General features: G+C 59.3%; 2 protein-coding genes across 2 annotated transcripts; both read right to left on the bottom strand.

The window, feature by feature from the left end:
- Nucleotides 1-263: 263 nt before the first annotated feature.
- PHLDA3 (pleckstrin homology like domain family A member 3) lies at nt 264-1,492 on the bottom strand. Its single transcript, XM_065698448.1, has 2 exons — nt 1,141-1,492; nt 264-766 (listed from the first exon to the last, which is right to left on the bottom strand). The coding sequence occupies exons 1-2, from the start codon at nt 1,490-1,492 to the stop codon at nt 645-647; spliced, it is 474 nt and encodes a 157-aa protein (XP_065554520.1). The 3' UTR covers nt 264-644.
- A 4,076-nt stretch (nt 1,493-5,568) lies between these two features.
- CSRP1 (cysteine and glycine rich protein 1) lies at nt 5,569-18,445 on the bottom strand. The gene is made up of 6 exons (XM_065698149.1): nt 18,337-18,445; nt 11,917-12,029; nt 8,089-8,257; nt 7,605-7,731; nt 6,323-6,416; nt 5,569-5,961 (listed from the first exon to the last, which is right to left on the bottom strand). Exons 2-6 carry the CDS (start codon nt 12,026-12,028, stop codon nt 5,885-5,887), a joined length of 579 nt encoding a protein of 192 aa, XP_065554221.1. The 5' UTR covers nt 12,029; nt 18,337-18,445; the 3' UTR covers nt 5,569-5,884.
- Nucleotides 18,446-20,027: the final 1,582 nt, after the last annotated feature.

Genomic DNA, 20,027 nt, shown 5'->3' with positions numbered 1-20,027 from the left:
AGGGTCCCACAGATCAAAGCAACACCAGGTAAGCAGCAGAAGGTCCTGTTTGGGGACATTTTTGGTACAGGGAATCAGGGTCTCCATTGCCTTCCCCAGTGTCCCCCACCAGCCTGAGGGCAGCTCAGGGCAGGACAGTGTCCAGCAGCACGGCCACGTCACCGTGCCATCAGGTACAGTGCCCAGAGGGGTCCCTGCTGCAACAGCAGCTCTGCAGCCCCTTCTCAACATGGGGGCTAAGGGGGATCCGTGTCCCTGGCCATGTCCATCTGCCCCAGTGTCACTGCCATTTGGGCAGAGCTCACCATCACCCTGCTGCCTTCGGGCTCAACCTCAGCCCTCCCCTGACCTGCAGGAGAGGCCCGGGGGTCCCCATCAGTTCACCAAGGTCCTGGCCATGTCAGCTGAGGGCTCGAGGGTCCCCAGGCAGGGATGTCACCTCCTGCCATGTCCAGAGCCCATGATGGTGGCACCAACTGTGTCCTTTGCCCCATCATGCCAACGGGATGTGGCTGGATGCCTGCAGCTGCTCCAGCCCAGCTCCCGTGATGCTGCTGTCCTGCTCCAGGACAAGAGGATTTGGCACCCACAATGGTGTCCCCAGGGCCACCATCCCCATCCCCTGGCCGCAGACAGCGGTGGCCTCACTTGTCCATACGGATCCCATTGTCCCCGCTGCCCGCTGAGCCGAGGGCCATCTCCATCCTGCTCTTGGGATGCTGCATGTCCACGGGCTGTCCCACCGGGGCTGCTTCGAATTGCACCACTGTGGAGAGATGGAGCTTGTCACCCACCTGGCCAGTGCTAGGACATGGATCCAGCCCCGCAGGGAGCTGGGGAGGGGAACCAGCCACGGTCCTCACCGTCATCCCATGCGCAAGATGGCAAAGGGCCCCATATCCCTTGAGGTCACCGCAGACAGAGGGAGGGTGTTAGAAAGTCCCTCTCCAGTGGTGCATGGAGGTGAAATGCAATGGGGGATGCAAAGGGCAGAGAGGGGGGACACAGGACCACCACCCAGCAGGCCCATCCCCATCCATGGGACCCCCGCTGTGATTCCCATGGGGAATCACTGAACCACTCGGAGATGGGACCTCCGGTGGGTCCTGCCCCCCGCCCCACGGCGCAGGGGTCCTGTACCTGCTCGGCAGCTGTGCCGGGCGCGGACGACCTGGATCGCCTGCTGGTTCTTGAAGCGGACGAGGCCCATGGTGATCGCGGCGTTCCAGCCTGGGTCCTCCTGCGCGCAGCGGAAGTCGATCTCGTGGCTGTCGTCCATCACCACGGTGAAGTAGATGTGCCGCTCCTTCCACTCCACGCACTCCACCGCCTTCATGCGGGCGAAGCTCAGCTCCTTGCGCCGCGAGCCCTTGGGCTCGAAGAGCTGCAGCCCCTTCTCCGTCAGCAAGCAGCGCTTCTTCTTCCAGAGCTGCAGCAGCCCCCCGCTGCGCTTCTCCAGCACCCCCTCCCTCAGCACCTTCTCGGGGGTCATAGCGGCTCCTCAGCACCCGGGCATCACCCACCCGTGGGTCTCCAACCGCTCCGCGGCAGAGCCACGCGTCCCAGGACCCCACGGCTGCCCCCGGGGCACTCGCCACCGGCACTCAGAGGGGGTGCGCAGCGGGGAGCCCCATGGCCGGCCCCAGCCCTGCTGCCGGGGCTCTGCTCCCAGCCCTGCGCAGCGTGTGGGATCCCGGCACCGCGCGCCCCAGGAGCTGTCGCTACTTGCCCGGCCGCTTCCCACTCGCATTCCTGCCGCCTCGCCTGGCCCCTCCTGCGGCGCAGGCACCCACAACGCCCAGGCGAAGCCCGGCCAGGCCCAGGCGGCACCGGGAGGAGCTTTCGGGGTGCCCCGAGGGCCTCGTGTGAGCCGGCAGCGTGTGGGGATGGGGCTGCACCGCAGCGGGTCTGGGGCACTTCAGGGCGGCCCGGGCATGAGGCGCAGTGCAGGCTCTTGGGCGCAGCGCAGGCTGCTGGGGGTGCAGTGCAGGCTGTTGGGGTGCAGTGAAGGCCGTTGGGGTGCAGTGCAAGCTGTTGGGGGGGTGCAGTGCAAGCTCTTGAGCGTGCAGTGCAGGCTGTTGAGTGTGCAGTGCAGGCTGCTGGATGTGCATTGCAGGCTGTTGGGGTGCAGTGCAAGCTGTTGGGGGTGCAGTGCAGGCTGTTGGGGTGCAGTTCAAGCTGTTGGATGTGCAGTGCAGGCTGTTGGGGGTGCAGTGCAGGCTGTTGGAGGTGCAGTGTCAGCTGGCACAAGGCAATAGGGTGCAGTCCTGGTGGGGATGGGTGGCTCTTGGTGCAGTACCAGCCAGGACTGGGCTATAGGGTGCAGCGCTGGTTGAAGTGGGGGCTGCGGGTCTGTGTGTGCAGCACCAAACAGCCAGGGGCTGTAGGAACCCCTGGGTAGGGGCTCACATGCGGACAGGAGACATCTGGCGTCTGTGCAGGCCTGCCCTGCAAGGGGCACAGCTCTCGGCACCCACCTAGCCCTGCACCCAAGGGTGCTGCCCCAGCCCTCAGCGGCGGATCTCCCACTCCCCCCCATTCCCTGAGACAGGGATCTGAAGCCCCCAGCAGGGCCCAGCATCCCCCGTGTGAGCTGGGCAAGGGGATGCAGCGCCCAGCGCGGCCCCGCCGGTGTCCGCCCTCCCCTGCAGCAAAAGACCGGCTCCTTTCCGGCCCGTCTCGTTCCCGTTCCGGCCGCCGCAGCTCCTCTGTTCCTGTGCCAGCGCCTGGCAGCGAGGGTCACGGTGGGGACATCCGAGGCTGCCAAAGGGGGTGATGGTCACTGCCTGCTGTGGTGCTGGGGGCCCGTTCGCCCAGCCAAGGGGAACAAATCACTGCCCGGGGCTGGCAGCGCACACCTCAGCCCCCGGCTCCCGCATCACCCCCGGGGGGTGCAGCCCTTCCTGCTCCAGCCCCTCCATCACCCCGGTCCCTGCAGCCGGCGTGGCCGGGGGAAACGTCTGCAGCGCCTTGAGCTGCTCCTCATTATCCCTCATTAAGAGGGCAGGGCAGCGCCTGCCGCAGCCAGAACTGGTTCGTGCTCCCCGGGGCCAACCTCACCGCGCTGGCGGAGATCCCGGTGTCCCGGGACACCCCGTTTCCTGACGTCAGGCGGCCCCGGCTCCCCCGCAGCCCTCTGCATCCCTGCAGCACAGCCCCGGGTGCCACCACGAGCACCCCAGCACGCCCGGGAGGAGCAGAGCAGAAGTGTGGGTTCCCCCCATGCTCCAAAGGAGCATCCGAGGCTGTTTTCCCAGACCCCGGTAAAGCTCAGCTTCAGGGATGCTGAGGTGAGAAGTTTTGGGATTGGTGCTCCCAGGTCTGCTCCAGCGAGCTGGGATGTCCGTGGGCACTTTGGTTGCCCAACCAGACCAATCTCCTTCCCCTCCGGGAAAGACAAGGGCTGCCAAATCCCCCCAAACCCAAATCCAGTTCCAGATCTGATGCTCACTGCCTCTCTAGCCTCCTATGGTGATCCTGCCCCTCAGCTCTGCTCTCATGAGACCCCACTTGCAGCACTGGGTGCAGTTTTGGCATCCTCAGCATAAGGACATGGAGCTGATGGAGCAAGTCCAGATGAGGCCACGAGGATGCTCAGGGGCTGGATCAGCTCCTGTATGGAGCCAGGCTGAGAACACTGGGGCTGTTCAGCCCGGAGAGGAGAAGCTGTGTGGAGACCTCAGAGCAGCTTCCAGTGTCTGAAGGGGGCTACAAGGATGCTGGGGAGGGGCTCTTCATCAGGGGCTGCAGTGACAGGACAAGGGGTGATGGGTTCAGACTGAAACAAGTTCAGGTTGGACCTAAGGCAGAAGCTGTTCCCTGTGAGGGTGCTGAGGCGCTGGCACAGGGTGCCCAGAGAAGCTGTGGCTGCCCCATCCCTGGCAGTGCTCAAGGCCAGGTTGGACACAGGGGCTTGGAGCAAGCTGCTCCAGTGGAAGGGGTCCCTGCCCGTGGCAGGGGTTGGAGCTGGAGGAGGTTTTGGGTTCTTTTCAACCCAAACCAGTCTGAGATTCTCTGGTTCTATCCTACGGGTTCCATCACCACCAGCCTCCAGGCCGCAGGGTGCTCGGCCACGAGCCAATCCTCTGATCCATCTCTTCAGAGGCTGGTTTGGGTCCCACAGCCCCTCCATGCCGGCAGCAGCAAGGGATGGATGCTGCTGGGTGCCATGTGGCTCTGCTGCCTCAAAAGGGACAACACTTGGGTGCTGGCGTCCGGCACCAGGCTGTGCCCATGCACGGGGAGCAGTAACCAGCAGAGGGTAGCAGTTGGTCAGAGCATCCTGCTGCAGTTTGAGCGGGGGATGCCCCGAAAGCATCCTTGATCCCACCCCCAGCCCTTGGGCCTTCCCCACTACCTCCTCTGGCTTAAGCAGGAGGTTGGATTTGAGACCTCTGCAAGGCCCTTTCACCCCTCCTGCTTCTATCTGTGACCCTGTGAAAGCCAAATCCAGCACTTTCTCCTGGGTTTGACCAGGCCATAAGGAGCAAACAGCCTCTGTGGGGTCCATCACACTTGGTGTATGTCAGTACGTCCCCTCTCTTCGACACAACCTCTACAGCTATGGGAAGAAGAGACTAAAGAATCATAGAATCAGACTGGTTTGGGTTGGAAGGGACCTTAAAGCTCCTCCAGCTCCAACCCCTGCCACGGGCAGGGACCCCTTCCACTGGAGCAGCTTGCTCCAAGCCCTGTCCAACCTGGCTGCTCCACATGCCAAGTGCCATCTGCTATCACCTCACCACCCCAACCACACACCCCAGAGCAATGGGACCAGGGATCTGGGAGGGGTTTTGAGATGTTTAAAGAGTTACTCCTTGTCTCAGCTTCGTGTAAAACCCAGGCTGTGAGGAACAGGACAAAGTGCTTAAGCCGATAAAGAAGCCCCAGTCCTGCCTCACGGAAGGATTTTTGCCTCTGTTGCACTTCTCCAGTCACTGCCCACCTCATTTCCTCAACCACAACTTTTATAACTCAGAAAGGAAAACAACGAAACCGAAATTCCCTGTGGGGTTCCTAGCTTCACGCTGCAGAAAGGGCTGATCCTGTGGGTACATCCTGATCCTGTGGGTACATCCTGATCCTGTGGGTACATCCCGATCCTGTGGGTACATCCCACCAGTGAAACCAGAGAATCACAGAAAGGGAAGAGTTTGGATGAAAACAAATTAAACCTTTGGGAAGCTGCCAAACTGTCACTGAGTGAGTGCTGTAAGCTCCAGGTTGTAGGTGAAAAGCTGTGAGTTATTCAGCACTGTTTAGAGCAGCAAATAGGGTTTCCATAGGGTGTCCATGCTGTGCTACCAACACACCCAGCAGAGTCTGTCCTTGGCCTCCCAGCACCAACCACTCTTCTTCCCAAGGATATCCACCTCGGGAGCAGGGAGAGCCTGGTCTGGCTGCCCTACAGAGCTCAGCTGGGCTGGCTCAGGTCGCACCAAGCAGTCCCTGCCTTCCATTGCAGACCACAGCTTCCGACGCTTCCCATCCTCCCTCCACCTCCTGACCCAGCTCTGGTCCCCCCGTGCACCTCCGGAGCCCCGATGGGGAACGAACTGCAGGCACGGCTCGGTTTGGATGTTTATTGCTGGCACGGCTGAGCGCGCATCCCGGCGGGATGGGCAGCGCGGAGCGGGATGTTGCGGGCCTGGCTGCGGGTGGTGTGAGCCGACCCCCCGCCGGCACCCGCACCAGCAGGACCTGATGGGAATGATGCTGGGAATCCCATGGTGTCAGGATGCGCCGGGTCAGGGCGGGAGGACGGGGCTCGTGCTGTGAAGCAGCGGGTGGTTACTGGTGGTGGTGAGGATGCTCGCTGCGGTGCGGTGCGGGTCGAGCAGCACAGGCTGGTACACATGAGCCCTGGGTACCGGCTCCTGGTGCCTCACTGCGAGTGGACCAGCGCCCCGGCACCCTGCCCGAAGCCAAAGCCCTTGGGACCAAAGTTCTTGGCATAGCAACCTGCAGAGGATGGGAAGGGAGAGACGGGTAAGGCCGGCAGCTGAACACGAGCAGGTCCCCTCCTCTCAAAGCAGGCACTGCCTAAACAGGGCAGGGTTTGCCGGGTTTGTTGGGCAGACAGAGGGGCTCCAGGCACAGCAGGAAACCCAACCGAACCTCAGCCCCATCCTGCTCCATGCACAGGCATTGTCAGGCCCTGCCTCCACCCTTTGCAGCCTGGGACAAGCCAGTGGGGAAGGTGGCACTGCCCCAGGAAGGTGGCACCCACAGGGAAGGTGGCACTGCCCCAGGAAGGTGGCACTGCCCCAGGAAGGTGGCACCCACAGGGAAGGTGGCACTGCCCCAGGAAGGTGGCACTCACCTTTGCAGTAGATCTCCCCATCTTTGTCTGCCAGGGTGGTGGACTCCAGGCTTTTGCCACACTTGGCACAGCGGAAGCACGACTTGTGCCAGGACTGTGGGACAGAAGCAGAACCAGGTCAGACACCCCCGGGGACAGGGAGCGTGGCTTTGGCTTCCCAACACCATCACTTCCCTGGTTCTGACCCAAAGCCAGTGGCAAAGAGGATTGAGAAGGGGGTGAAAGGTTTTGTGTGGGAAGAATGATCCTCCCAGCCCCGGGGGGGAGATACAGAGAGGAAGCATCAGGTGTGGCCGCTGCTGAGAGACTTCACCCTCCTCCAGGAATCATTTGTAAGGAGCAATCACCCCCCTTTGGGGACTGTGCTCCTGGAGCAGCAGGAGGAGCCCTGCAGGTCACCCAGCTGAGATCCATCATCTGCAGCAGGGATGGGGACCTGCCCCCGCAGCGCAGCTCCAAGGCAGGCAGCAAACAGACACTGAGAATGCAGGAATCGGGCAGTGTTTAAAAATACCCCCAAATATCCCCCCCTGCCTGGCTCTGCCAGGCCTCTGGGGATACATGAGCTCAGAGGCAGCCAGCGCTGCTCCAGGAGGAATTTAAACAAACCCTTTGGAAAACATGAAACCTTTTTTGGAAGAAAATGTGAAATTCGGGGGCTGGAGGAGGAGGGGGCGGCTGGAGTCATGCAGCAAACATTAGCACATGAAATACGCGCTCCGGAATCCTCGCCGGCTTCGCTCCAGTGTAATTGCTTTGCCAGCTTTGGTTCCTTGTAAACACGGGGCCCAGAAGCCTACCAGGAAGCCCAGGTCACGGTTTTGAGGGTAAATTCAGCTTCTGACCCTGGGCTGACCCTCAATGTGCTCGTCACAAGCCCCTGCGCTGCCAGCCGGGGCACGATGCTGCTGTGGGAGGCCCCTTCTTGTTGACTTGGTGCCTCCTCCCCTTGCTCTGGGGACAGGACAAGCACAGAAGCCCCAGGGAGGACAGAGCACAGCAGGGTCAGCACATGCGGTCAGTGGGCACATCCAGCAGCAGGGACGTCCGCTGTCAGCTCTGCTGAGCAGGGCTCTGAACCTACAAGCCTGTAAGAGGGATGCAGCTGGAGAACCCGGTTTCCGGACATGCCAAGATCTCCTTTTGATGCCAGGCTTTGGTGCCAGGCCACCAGACCCTAAGCTGAGCCTGCAGCAGCCCATGGGTCCATCCAAGACCTTCTCTGAAAGTCGCCCTGGTACACATCACTTGCAGTGTCACATCCATCCCAACCCCTTCTTACCTTTCCAGCTCCAATCACCTTCTCAGCTGCATACACGGCTTGGCCACAGCGAGGGCACCCATCAGCACCTCCGACTTTCTGGGCCATTCTGGATGCATTGGGGTTGGTGGGTCGGTGGGGCTGGCCCCTGTGGGTGGGAGGGAGTTGGTGATCAGGGCTGCACATGATGGAGGAGGGAAGAGCTATGGGGTCATACATCCCAACCCAGTTTGGAAGGGCTTTAAGCACACGGCTGTGTGTTAGGAGGGGATGGGTACGTGCTCAGGCAATGAGGACGTGTCCCATCAAGCCCCATCCCACCCTGCAGACAGGGTTCAGCGGGATTCCCCGAGGAGCAGAAGGGCAGAGCAGCTCACGGTGTGCTCCACAGGAGACACTGCTGAAGCTCAGCATGGGCTGCACAGCCCAAGCATCACAAGCAGAGAGATGTGGGGGAGAAGGTGCACACCACAGCCCCGGTTTCAAAAACAAGACTCAAACTCACTCTTCATATTTGATGCCCAGAGACTCGCCCTTGTCAGTGCTCAGGGTCCCTGCTCCCTGCCCGTATCCATAGCCCTTGGGACCGTACTTCTTGCCATAGCAGGACTTGCAGTAGATCTCCTCTCCATGCACAGCAACAGTGGTGCTGTCCAAGTTCTTCTTACAGACCACTGGAAAAGAGGCGAGGGTCGTTAGCCTGCTCAGCCAGAGCTCACTAATCACCTGCAGGAAACAAGTCCTCACAAGGAATGGGAGATCAGCTTTCAAGGAGTAAGGAAACCCCAGATCAGATCCCTGGTAAAGGGAGTGCATGCAAAACAGCTGAAGATAAGGATCACAACAAGCACATTGTCTGGCTTTAAAAGGAAGCAACCAGCAAAGCTACAAGGTTGGCACTAAGACAAAGCTCTGTTAACCCTCCCGGTGCTGGTATCCTGCACTTAAACCAGGGGAGGTTGAAATTCCCCTATAAACACCTGCAGGACTCAGGAGCACAGGGATGGATGTCCCTGCCCCCGGCAGACACAGCCCTGCCACACTGCCTGTCCACTGCAAATAGCAATAGTCACTGGGGGAAAGGAATGGAGGCAAATACCTTATTCCTTGTGTTTAAGCAGACCACAGCAGACCTGCAGCTGATGGGCTGCAAGGGTTGTCTCACACGAGGCTGTTTTCCAGACCCCAAGACCACAACAGAAGAGTTCAGGCTCCTGTGTCCCCATCCCTGGCAGTGCTCAAGGCCAGGTTGGACACAGGGGCTTGGAGCAAGCTGCTCCAGTGGAAGGGGTCCCTGCCCATGGCAGAGGTTGGAGCTGGAGGAGCTTTAAGGTCCCTTCAACACAAAGCAGTTTGGGATTCTGTGAGGAACTCTAACTGAGCTGGGTGTTCAAACCTTGGGGATGGATCAGCATGGGATGTAAGACAGGACAGGAGGAGACAGCAACCAGGCTGGGGGTGCAGCTGAGCCCATTCAGAGCTGGGGCTTGGTGCTGGGCTCAGGCTGCACGGGCTCTTCTCCTGACTTTTAGGTTTCCCTGCCTCCTGTCCCAGCTCTGATCTCAGCCCCTGCCTTGGCTTAAATCCCTTCCTGGCACACACCACCCAGCAAGCAGCACCCAAACCGGCTTGCAGGGATACCCACTGCCTGCCTGGGGCAGGATCCAGGTGCCTGGGGCAGGATCCAGGTGCCTGGGGCAGAGTCCGCACGCTGGCAGCCGCCCCGCACAGCGCCTGTTCCAGCAGCCACCCAGCCCTCCCATCCCGCTCGCAGGCCTTACATGTCGAGGCTCTCGGCAGCCCCTTGGCCTCTTTGCCTGCAGCAACGTTCCTTGGCCTTTACCAATATCACAGGAATGCAAACAGAGCACAAACCGCAGCTCTGAGCATGGGGCTGAGGCAGCCCCGTTACTAAATATGGACCATGGAGAGCCCTGAGTGCTGCTGCTGGGAGCAGGAGGTGGGAAAGGAAACGTCTCTGGCCATCTAAGGAGGATCTGACAGGGTCCTCTCCTGGCTATGAGCTCTCATCCCACCTCCAAACCCACCAGGAGCATCCTGTAGGTACCAGGCTGGTGTTGGGGTTCTCTGCATCACTCTGGAGCTCATCGGGAGCGTTCAGACAGACCCTCCAGGAGGGGAATTTGGGCACATTTAAAGAGCTTTTCCTAATGATCCCAGTGGCATCTGTCTTTCTCTCTCCCCTGGGTGGGTTTAGAGCTCTAACCTAAGCTTCCCCAGTCCTTCATCTGCACTAGCACGGACCAGACCTTTGAGAGGCAGCAGGAAAATCCTTTCCCTGCTTCCTAGAAATCAGCCCCCAGCTCCTGGCTTCTGCATCGCAGGAATTCCAGCACAAAGCACTCACCCCGTTAAGGACCCTTTGTTTTTCTAAGAGCTCCACTAAACAATTAGGCAAGAGCTGCTGCCACTTCCAGAGGCCAAACAGTCTCATTACAGAACATTCCTGCCTTGTCCTGTTGACTCAGCTGGAGCGATGCCACCGAGTCAATCACCAGGGCACTCCCTCAGCCCATCTCCGGTGCTAATGCACTGTGGTATGTTTGGCTCCTTTCTGATTGCTTTTGGGGCAGGTCAGGTCAAAGTGTTTGTTTTTCTCCCCTAAAGATAAGGGCTTCAAGCTCCCTGATGGGGCCCAAGCACAGCAATGGGGAACAAGCTGAGAACCTGAGTCTGGAGCTCAGTGGCACCCGCAGCCTGTGGCATGGAACTGGGAAGAGCCACGGCCTGAAGTGGGGAGGCTGCAGGCAGGATGGGCAGAACCTCTGGGACACATGGCAGGGGATTATGAACATCTCAAAGCACAGGGACAGGAGCCCCACTGGACCACCCCCTGGTGACTTGCTTCCATGGGATGACCTTCTTCTGCACTTTGGCCATATATTTCCTTCTTGAAGCAATGCCTTTTGTCCACTTGTATGGCTCTGGGTGCCAATATGGCATGGTAGAAGCTGCCCCTAGCAATGCAGATGTGTGCAGAGGGCCACAGGGAAGGACAGATGCAGTGCAATGGGATCTCAGTCCCCATACTGAGCTTCTCCACTGACATGGGCTCGGATGGTAAAAGCCAGTGGTAGGGGAAAACAAGGGCAACATTTGCCAGCCTCCTTATCGGGGTCTGTAGAAGAAGCAGGACTTCCTGCTGCGGAGAGCGGCTGCAGCACAGGCACAGCCCAAGGAAAGCCTCTCGGCCGCATCCCTTCCTCGTCTTCTTGAGCCAAAGCAATGCTTCCAGCCTGGAAGCTCCCACACAGAGAGCTACCGGCCACGCTGCGCAGGGAGCAGGGATGGAACAGCAGCTCCCCTCACATCTGCATCCATCTGTGCACGCCGCATCCCAGGAGCCTGGCCAAGTCTCTGGTGTCCGTGCCAGGTGGACACAGGAGCGCAGCCCCATGGGGACACTGGTATTTCCCTGCTGGCATAGGTCTACTGAGATTAGTTCTGGCTGAGTGTCTGTTTATGGGCCCGAGCTCTGCTCACTGCCCACATGGCAAAGTTCCTGCCTGCGCTCCCTGCTGCGATGGGATGGTGTTATGGGAGCAGGGAACAGGCGAGGAAACGTTAAACCTCAGAAGATGTTAAACCCTGCTCTGAGGATGCACTTCTCTTGCTGCTGTGCCAGATGCAGAACGGCACATCATGATGATGAGCCATCAGCACACACAGGCAACGTGCATGATGCTGCTAGCACATGATCCTGATAGCCTGCAAGGGCAGGGGACACAATGCTGGTAAAACATAGGCTGAGGATATGGGTCACCTTTGCATTTAAAGGTCCTGCAGTCCCCTGGATGCGGACACCCAGGTTTAAGGAGCTGCTCTCAGCACTGTACCGCTGCTTGCCTGTCCGTGCATCGCTGCCCTCGTATCCCCACTGGGAGGGGAAGGGTCTGGGGACCTGCAGCATGAGCCCAAGAGTACGTGCAGGATCCCGCAGAGCAAGCAGAGGAAAGGGTCTCTGCTCTGAGGAAACCCACAATCTCCTGCTTCCATCAGCAGAAGGGCCAGGACAGGACTTCATCTTCCTCCCATCACCTCCAGGGGCTCTAGGGCAGATCCCATGCCAGTCTCCAAGGCCCAACCACCTTTTTAGTGCAGCAAAGCCACTTGGAAGATTCAAGGTAGCATCATCCCAGAGCACTGCATGGGATGTGCCACCTCCTGCCACCACTGTTCAGAGAGTCTCTGTCTCTTGCTCCAGTCCTTGCTCAGGGAAAGGCTCCTGAGCATCCACCCAGCCCATAAACACAAAGCTGATGGGTGCTGCCTGGATGCGGGGCAGGAAGGCGAGGGGAGGGCTGGTACTCACTGCACAAGAAGCAGGACTTGTGGAAGCTGTTGCCTTCACATTGCACTTCCTCAGCAAAGTACACAGCCTTCTGGCAGACACCACACTTCTTCCCTCCTCCCCAGTTCGGCATCCTGCAGAGACAGCATGGGCAGGAACGGCGTCAGGGCGGGAGGTCAGGCAGGGATGGGGCAGGAAGCAGGGATGGGGCAGGAGGCGGCGATGGGGCAGGAGGCGGCGATGGGGCAGGAGGCGGCGATGGGGTGGGAGGCAGCGATGGGGTGGGAGGCAGCGATGGGGTGGGAGGCAGGGATGGGGAGGGAGGCATGGACGGGTCAGGAGGCAGGGACCAGACAGGAGACAGGGACGGGGTGGGAGGCAGGGACGGGACAGGAGGCAGGGATGGGGCAGGAGGCAGGGACCGGACAGGAGGCAGCCATGGGGTGGGAGGCATGGACGGGACAGGAGGCAAGGATGGGGCAGGAGGCAGGGATGGGGCAGGAGGCAGGGATGGGGCAGGAGGCATGGACGGGTCAGGAGGCAGGGACCAGACAGGAGGCAGGGACCAGACAGGAGGCAGGGATGGGGCAGGAGGCAGGGATAGTGTAGAGCCAGGGGGCTGTAGCGGGCCCCCCCAGCAGTGCTCCAGCAGCTGTTCCACATCTGCACATGCAGGCACCACCCGTTTGCTGCCTGCACACCCACAGGGCTGTCATTAGCAGAATGAACCCAGCACCCAGCACTATGAGCTGCCTCCTGAGGACCACTGCTCCTGCCAGCCTAGAGCAGCAGAAATCCTGCTGTCCCCAAAGCCGTGGGACCTCACAGCTCCTTTCTGTGCCAGGAAAAGGAAGGAAGCGGAACAATGATGGGAAACTGTGCTTACAGAGGTACCCACGGCACCGACCTCATGAGCTCACAGCCCTGCTATGGCCCCTGGACAGAGCAGTGCAGTGGTGCCAGGGCGAGTGATCCTTGGTGCAGGACGGGGTACAAGTTGTCACCGTGGCTGGAAACAGCTCCAGCTTCTCCTCCCCAGACATCCCTTCCATTTCTGCCACCACAAGGCAGGGGTATAGTGAGTGTTACCCAAAGGGCAGGAGCTGACCCCTGATACCACCAGGCTCTTGTTCCCTATAGCACCATCAGCTTCTGCCTTGCCTGGCCATCTCCCTGTACAAGCTTCTACATCTCCTCCAAGACTGCAGGTACAAGGAAGTCCCCAGCCCCAGGGACACCGGCTCATGTGCAGGGCAAAGCACCAGCCCAAGCCACCATGCGGCTCTTTGGCAGGATAGAAATGCTTCTGTTTCTCTCTCCTCTTTGCTGAAATGCATCTGATGAGACATGGTCGGGAGGCCCCTTGGTCTGCGAATGTGCAGATAACCCCGAAACACTGTGAGCAGTGAACAGAAGTAGCAGAGCTCCAACCCAGAGGAGCCTTGATCCTTCTGAAGGCCAGGCCAACATAAACCTCAAGACATTCAAGCACCAAAGTCCTATGAGGAGATTCTGAGCAAGGTGGTTGGTGGAGGAGGCTAAGGAGGGTATAACAGCAACCAAAGTACTTTGCCAAAACACTTTTTGGTGGTGCCCAATGACATAAGAAAGGTGATGAGCACAAGCTGCAGCTTGGGAGGTCTCCAGAGGCCTCTCTCCATCAACACTTCTGGAATTCTCCATCCTTCTCCCATGTGGGGACAGGCAGCAGAGATCACCCTCCCCATGTGCTCCCCAACTCCCAGATAGCTAAAGCAGCAGGACCAAGGTCCCCCAAACCAGCCTGGCAGGAGAGGGATGTTGAACACAACAGGACCCGGGGCTGTATAAACATCAGACAGGGTGAAGAGGGAGGAGGAAGCGCTGAGAACCCTCTGCTCACAGCGCACAGCGAGATCTCAGTGCCTTCCAGCATATGGGTCTTCCTGTTAGGGTGGTGAGGCACTGGAATGGGTTGCCCAGGGAGGTTGTGAGTGCTCCATCCCTGGCGGTGTTCAAGGCCAGGTTGGATGAAGCCTTGGGTGGGATGGTTTAGTGTGAGGTGTCCCTGCCCATGGCAGGGGGGTTGGAACTGGATGATCTTGAGGTCCTTTCCAACCCAAACCATTCTATGATTCTAAATGGGAAGGGGAAGTTGCGCTCAGCCTGGTTTCACAGCGGGCAGGGCAGCAGGGGCACCGCCTGCGGCTCAGGGGCTCTGCCGGCTCCAGGGGCAGGAGCCGTGCCTGGGTGTGATCCCAGCGCTCGGGAAGTCTCTCTTGAACGCGCTGCGGTGCCAGATCCCTCCCTTCCAGCCCGGTCATCCCAGTCCCAGCCTTTGGATTGCCTTAAAAGGACACAAAGCGCTCCTCTCCAGAGCCTGTTTTTTCCTCCTGCGCCCGGAGGAGGATCCGACCTGGTTCAGGAGTTTCCTTGGAGGGCAAAAACACGCAGCAGCATCAGGGGCCCACCGGCTCCCTCTGTCCCTGTGCCCAGTGTGCCAGACCCCTGGTCAGCAACAGCAGGACACTGGCAGCCCCCTGCCCCTGTGCTCCTGCCCGTCCCCACCACTCTCCGCCCCACAGCATCGTGCTCAGGGAGAAGCTGCTTCGTGTGGTTTGGAGCCTGCTGCTCCCCTTTGCCTCCAGGGCACCTTTTCTTTCCCTTTACGGCAGCAGTGAAGGAAGAGGCTCTGTTTGTCCCAAACAACGGGGTTCATCTGCCCAAAGTGAGACATCAGCAGTGGGGACACATTCCCTGAGCTCCTGCAAGTCTATGGGAGGAGAAAAGATGCTTCTGGGCAAAGCTCATCTGATGTTTGCCTCAAGAGGAGATCGAGCCCTTTTGCTGCTTCTTTTCCTCCATCCGCCGTGGAAGGTTGCAGTTTAAGCCATGTCACAGTGATTTCAGTGGACAAAGCCACATCCCAGCAAGACCTCCTGGCACGCACCAGGGTGTGGGGAGAGACCATGAAAATGAGTTTGTCCTGGGGATACCCAGGCTTGTGATAGCTCAAAGCTGGGCACGGAGGAAGCCTGAGATAAGGTTTAACTGCTGGGAATTCCCTCTTAGACCACAACGTACACAGGCACATGCTGAAAGCCGCAGGGGACACCAAAAAGCAGTTTCTGCTACAGGTCAGCATCAGCAGGAAGGAAAAGGAAGCGGAGCACCCTGTTCATGGAGCCCAGGACCCACACCGGCCATCTCAGAAGCCAACTTTCAAGACCAACTGGTCATGACCATCCCAGTTCCATGGGTAATGAGTAGTGGAGGACATGTCACAGAGTGCAACCCTTCCAGCATGGTTTTCTGCTGGAATTGCGTGTATTTTGCACCATGGAGCTCACACCATTTTCTGCCCCATTGCAACACACAGTGACCGCAGTCACACTTCTCCATATCACTCTGGACCCACTCACGAGGAACAGGAGGCAACAGTCCTGCGGCCAGAGACCTCGCTGAGCATAAGGCAAGAGACAAACCCAGGGCTGCCAAAACACAAGATTATTTTCCTCGCTCCTGCAGCTCCACATCCCATGTACCACAGCCTCACAGCGAACACAGCCCTACAGACAGCATCACCCCTGGCAGTGCTCAAGGCCAGGTTGGACACAGGGGCTTGGAGCAAGCTGCTCCAGTGGAAGGGGTCCCTGCCTGTGGCAGGGGTTGGAGCTGGATGAGCTTTAAGGTCTCTTCCAACACAAACTACGCTGGGATTCTCTGATCCTCTGCACCAGGCATGGCTCAGCCCTGGAGCTGGCCCATCGTCTGCTCTGTGTAGGTCAAGGGGCCTCAAAACCCAAGATACCAGCTTTAACCAAGAGCTCTGTCACTGGGCAGTGCAGACACGAGCAAGGCCCACACAGAACCACCCAGGTCTGACACTTCTGGAGAAAAGTTTTAGTGTCTGATGTCTGACCCTTTGCATTTCGCTGTGTCAGATGTAAGCTACAGACTCACCCCTGTTTCAAGGCGACGCTAAACCACCAGCATAGACCAGTATGGAACCAGTATGACCTGGTGATTTGGGATGTTATCTAAACCTGGGCTGTAAGGGGAAGCAGTGAGCAGATGAAGCCAAGTAGGAACACACGGTCAGCCTCTCCTTAGACCAGTGTGCAAAGCTGGCAGCCCCCTGCCAGAGAGCGGCTGGGATTGAACTGCTGGAGCTGAAGCAGCACCCGCCACCGTGTGCTGCTATGGGAGCACCCAGAGAACCAGAGCATCATAGAATACCAGGCTGAAGGGTCATCTGCTACAACCTTCCTAGGCAAAGCATGACCTAGACTGTATGTCCAAGCACCCTGTCCAGCCAAATCTGAAGTGTCCAACAGCGTCAAAGAGCAGTGCAGGTTCTCCCACCTATGTGCTGAGATGTTCTACTTGTATCCTACAGTAATGAATAGCAGAGCAATCACTTGGTGCCTGGAGGAGATCACTGAGGAACAGAAGAGTCATGCTGGTCCCTGTAAAAGGTTCTTTCTTTGTTCCAGTCAGTGTTAATACAAGTGGATGGCAGCAAACACCATCAGTGCTGCACAAACTTCACTCCCTAGAATGTTCACAGCAGTCCATGCGGGATTATTACATACCCTGGCAAAGGGACAAGTCAGAGGGGAAGAAACCATAGCAGGAGCCCCAGGCCCTGGGGTCTGCTCAGTGCCTCCCAGTGCAGAGAGCAGCTGGAATAGGCATGAAATGAGCAGAAATCTGAAGCAGGAGGCACCAAGACAGATGGGACGTGTGGGCAGAGCAGGAAGGGACCAGCCCATGGGGATCACAGGGAACACCATGTGGGAAATCACCAGGACAGAGCACCAGGGGCTCAGCACCAGTAAGTGCCATCAGGCCATGGAGGACTCTGCCCCAGACACACAGCGCCTGTCACAGAGCGGCTTTCACATCACCTGTGCACAGGTTGAAATAACACTGCAAGAGGGAGGTGGGAACCTCACCCCTGTCCCCCCGCCATGTCAGCTGGGTGGAGCAGTGCCTGCGCTGCCAGCAGTGTAAGCAAAGGTCGTTGGTGGTGGTGAGCTGGTGAGCAAGAGGAGGACGGGGTCCTGAGGCTGGTGAGCACCAGGACACAGCAAAGCCCTGGGCATCACCGGGGAGAAATCACAGAACTGACCCAGGGGATGCGGCTGTATCGGGTCCAGCATCTCTGAGGGCTTTGCCCTGAGAGAAGGCAGACAGTCAGGAGGGTCCATGGTCCACTCACCCGCAGCTCATCTCTACAGGTCCTGATGCAGCACAGCCTGGCACTGCCTCTGCTGCCACCACTGAGGCAGCTTCCAGGTTTGCTGGGCCAGGGAAAGGGCTGGTATGGCCAGTGCTGCCCGGAGCTGGGCTATTGCCTGTAGACCAGCACACTGTGGGGCTGCTGCCCACACTGCTTCCAAGCCTTGGCTGCAAAGGCAACTTGATCCCAACTGTGCTGCTCAAAGGAAAAACTAATTTTACCCAGGAAAAAAAAAAAAAAAAAAGCCAAAAGAATTTTCAGGGATGCCAAGAAAAGCTTCCTGCCGGAATGCCAACCCGTAACCTGGCCAAGCTCACTTGAGCTTTTGCAAAGCCTTTATTTCCTAGTCAGTCACATCCTTGTCATTTTGTGCTGCCTCCCAGCAGCAGGGAGCCCAGAAGAGAAGCCGGTCACGCCAGTGGTTCAGGCACTGACATCCCAGCCGGAGAGATCCCGATCCAGGGTATAGGAGAGGCCGGCAGCAAGCCTGAGGCTGGGTAGACACCGAGCAGCGGGAGCAGTGAGGGCACCATGGTCCTCCCCAGGACCAGGAGTGCCCACAGCCACTGCCCCCCCATCCCAGCCTCACCACGAGCCAGCAGGAGAGGCAGCATCCAAAGCCCATCTCACACCAAACACTACTTTAGCGCTTCACCTTCTCACCCGCTCCATCCCTGTCTCTGTTTGCCAAGTGCTCATCAACACCCGCTCCTACGCGCTGGCCCCGCTGCCAGCTCGGAGGTTTGGGAAGCGGCTCCTGCAAGCGGCTCTCCCGTGTACCCAGCCAGCTCCGCCGCCCCGGCACATCAGCGCACGGCACCGGAGAGGCCGGAGCTGGCCCGATCTCCGCGGTGTGAGCTTCGCTCACAGCGAACCGACAAGGGAACGGGATGAAAGCGCCGAGCGAGGACCACAGCCCCGAGCTGTCCCATTGCGAAGCGAGGAGTAACGGGAAGCACCCGCGGATGCCCGCTCTCTGCCGCGTGAGCGAAGTTCACCGGGGCTGATGCAAGAGCTTTGGCTTCCGCATGTGCCCCATGTGCGCGCACACGGCGGGGTCCGCGCCCCCCGGCCCGCATCCCACCGGGTGGGGGATCCCGAGGGATGCGGCAGCTCCGGGGATGGATCCGCCCGCCCGGGCGGGGACCTGAACCGTTGGCTCCGCAACGGGACCGAGCACCGGAGGGGCCCCGCGGCTGCCCCCGGCCCGCACCTACCTGCAGCTGGGCCGGGCCGGGCCGGTCGGTGTCGGGAGCGGCGCTGGGGCCGGCGGCCGCCCGGGGCTTTTGTTGGCGGCGGGAGAAGGCGGGTCGCGGGGCGGCGGCGATTTGCGCTCGGCCCCAGCCAGGCCTGATGTCACGGTGGCCGCCGCCCCGAGGGCCCCACGGAAGGAGGAACCAACGGGCCGGGACCGCCACCGCCACGGGGAGCCCCCGGCCCCGGGGTCCCCATCGCCGGCCCTGGGGAAGCACGGCCTCGGTGCTGCCCCAGCCCCACACCGCGGGGAATCCCCCCCCCCCCATCCCACTCCCGCAGCCGTGGGTTCTGCTGGCGGACAGGAACACCACAAAGTGACCACGCGCTGGCTGTATATGCAGAGTTTATTAGCAAGCGCACTAAAGCGGGCACGCTAATGTGAATTAGGTAAATCTTTTTCTACATATAATGAATAAGTACAATAAAACAAATCAGAGATACAGGTATCAAGTAGTGAAGAAAGGCAGCAATGCATTAAAACATTACTGCATAGAGAGAATAGAGATTAAGAAGAAATACTTCACCAGTTATCGCTCGATCATCATCCAGGCCCACACTTCCAGCTGGAAATACAACACACTGTGGCAAACAACATACTTTGCAATGTCTCTCAGTTGTGAGGGGGAATCAGCTCTCAGCAAGGTTCCCATCCATTATACGGGGTGAAGCATTTGGAGCAGCCGTGGCGGCTCCCTAAAGCCCACGGGCTGGTTGACAAGTGTATGTGCCATCACAGAACCATAGAATCATATAATCAGCTAGGTTGGGAAAGACCTTTAAGATCACCCAGCCCAAGAATACCCCAGCACTGCCAAGTCCCCATTAAACCACATCACTGAAGGCGTCGTCTCCACGGTGTGTGAACACTTGCAGGGACAGTGACTCCAGCGCTGCCCTGTTTCTGTGCCTGACCTCAATGAAGAGATGCCTTTCAGATGTTCCACAGCCCTTGCCATGCCCCCACCACACACGCTGGTCACCCCCATGCCCAAACATCCTGGGAACAGCCTAGAGGAAGTGCGGCTGCAGAGCCATGAATAGAAGCTGCTGTGAGTGCCGTCCAGTGTCACTTGCTGCGTGAGGAGCTGTCTTTGCAGCTGTGAAGCTGTATTTTGAATGTAGCCTTTCAAAGCACAAGTGATGTTGGGCCCCAACACCAGAGCTGTTGGACGTGGAGCTGTTGGAGCGAGGCCAGAGGAGGCCATGGAGCTGCTGCGAGGGCTGGAGCAGCTCTGCTCTGGAGCCAGGCTGAGAGAGCTGGGCTGGGGCAGCCTGGACAAGAGAAGGCTCCTGAAGGGGAGACCTGAGAGCAGCTCCAGTGCCTGAAGGGGCTGCAGGGAACCTGGAGGGGCTTGGGACAAGGGCCTGTAGGGACAGGCCAAGGGGAATGGCTTGAACCTGCCCGAGGGGAGACTGAGATGAGCTCTTGGGCAGAAGCTCTTCCCTGTGAGGGTGCTGAGGCGCTGGCACAGGGTGCCCAGAGAAGCTGTGGCTGCCCCATCCCTGGCAGTGCTCAAGGCCAGGTTGGACACAGGGGCTTGGAGCAAGCTGCTCCAGTGGAAGGGGTCCCTGCCCGTGGCAGGGGTTGGAGCTGGAGGAGCTTTAAGGTCCCTTCCAACACAACCCAGTGTGTCGGTCTGTGAAATGCCAC

Source organism: Lathamus discolor, chromosome 19 (assembly GCF_037157495.1).
Source record: "Lathamus discolor isolate bLatDis1 chromosome 19, bLatDis1.hap1, whole genome shotgun sequence".
In the NCBI taxonomy this organism is placed as follows: domain Eukaryota; kingdom Metazoa; phylum Chordata; class Aves; order Psittaciformes; family Psittacidae; genus Lathamus; species Lathamus discolor.
The sequence above is the reverse complement of the archived record's forward strand: the minus strand, read 5'-3'. Positions and strand labels throughout refer to the sequence as shown.

Excerpts from the sequence above, each read along its gene's own strand:
- PHLDA3 (XM_065698448.1), bottom strand. The coding sequence starts at position 1,492 with ATGACCCCCGAGAAGGTGCTGAGGGAGGGGGTGCTGGAGAAGCGCAGC. Across the intron at positions 767-1,140 it reads CCGGCACAGCTGCCGAGCAG|TGGTGCAATTCGAAGCAGCC; the intron begins GTACAGGACCCC and ends ATCTCTCCACAG.
- CSRP1 (XM_065698149.1), bottom strand. The coding sequence starts at position 12,028 with ATGCCGAACTGGGGAGGAGGGAAGAAGTGTGGTGTCTGCCAGAAGGCT. Across the intron at positions 7,732-8,088 it reads CTGGGCATCAAATATGAAGA|GGGCCAGCCCCACCGACCCA; the intron begins GTGAGTTTGAGT and ends TCCCACCCACAG. Across the intron at positions 5,962-6,322 it reads TGGGGAGATCTACTGCAAAG|GTTGCTATGCCAAGAACTTT; the intron begins GTGAGTGCCACC and ends CATCCTCTGCAG.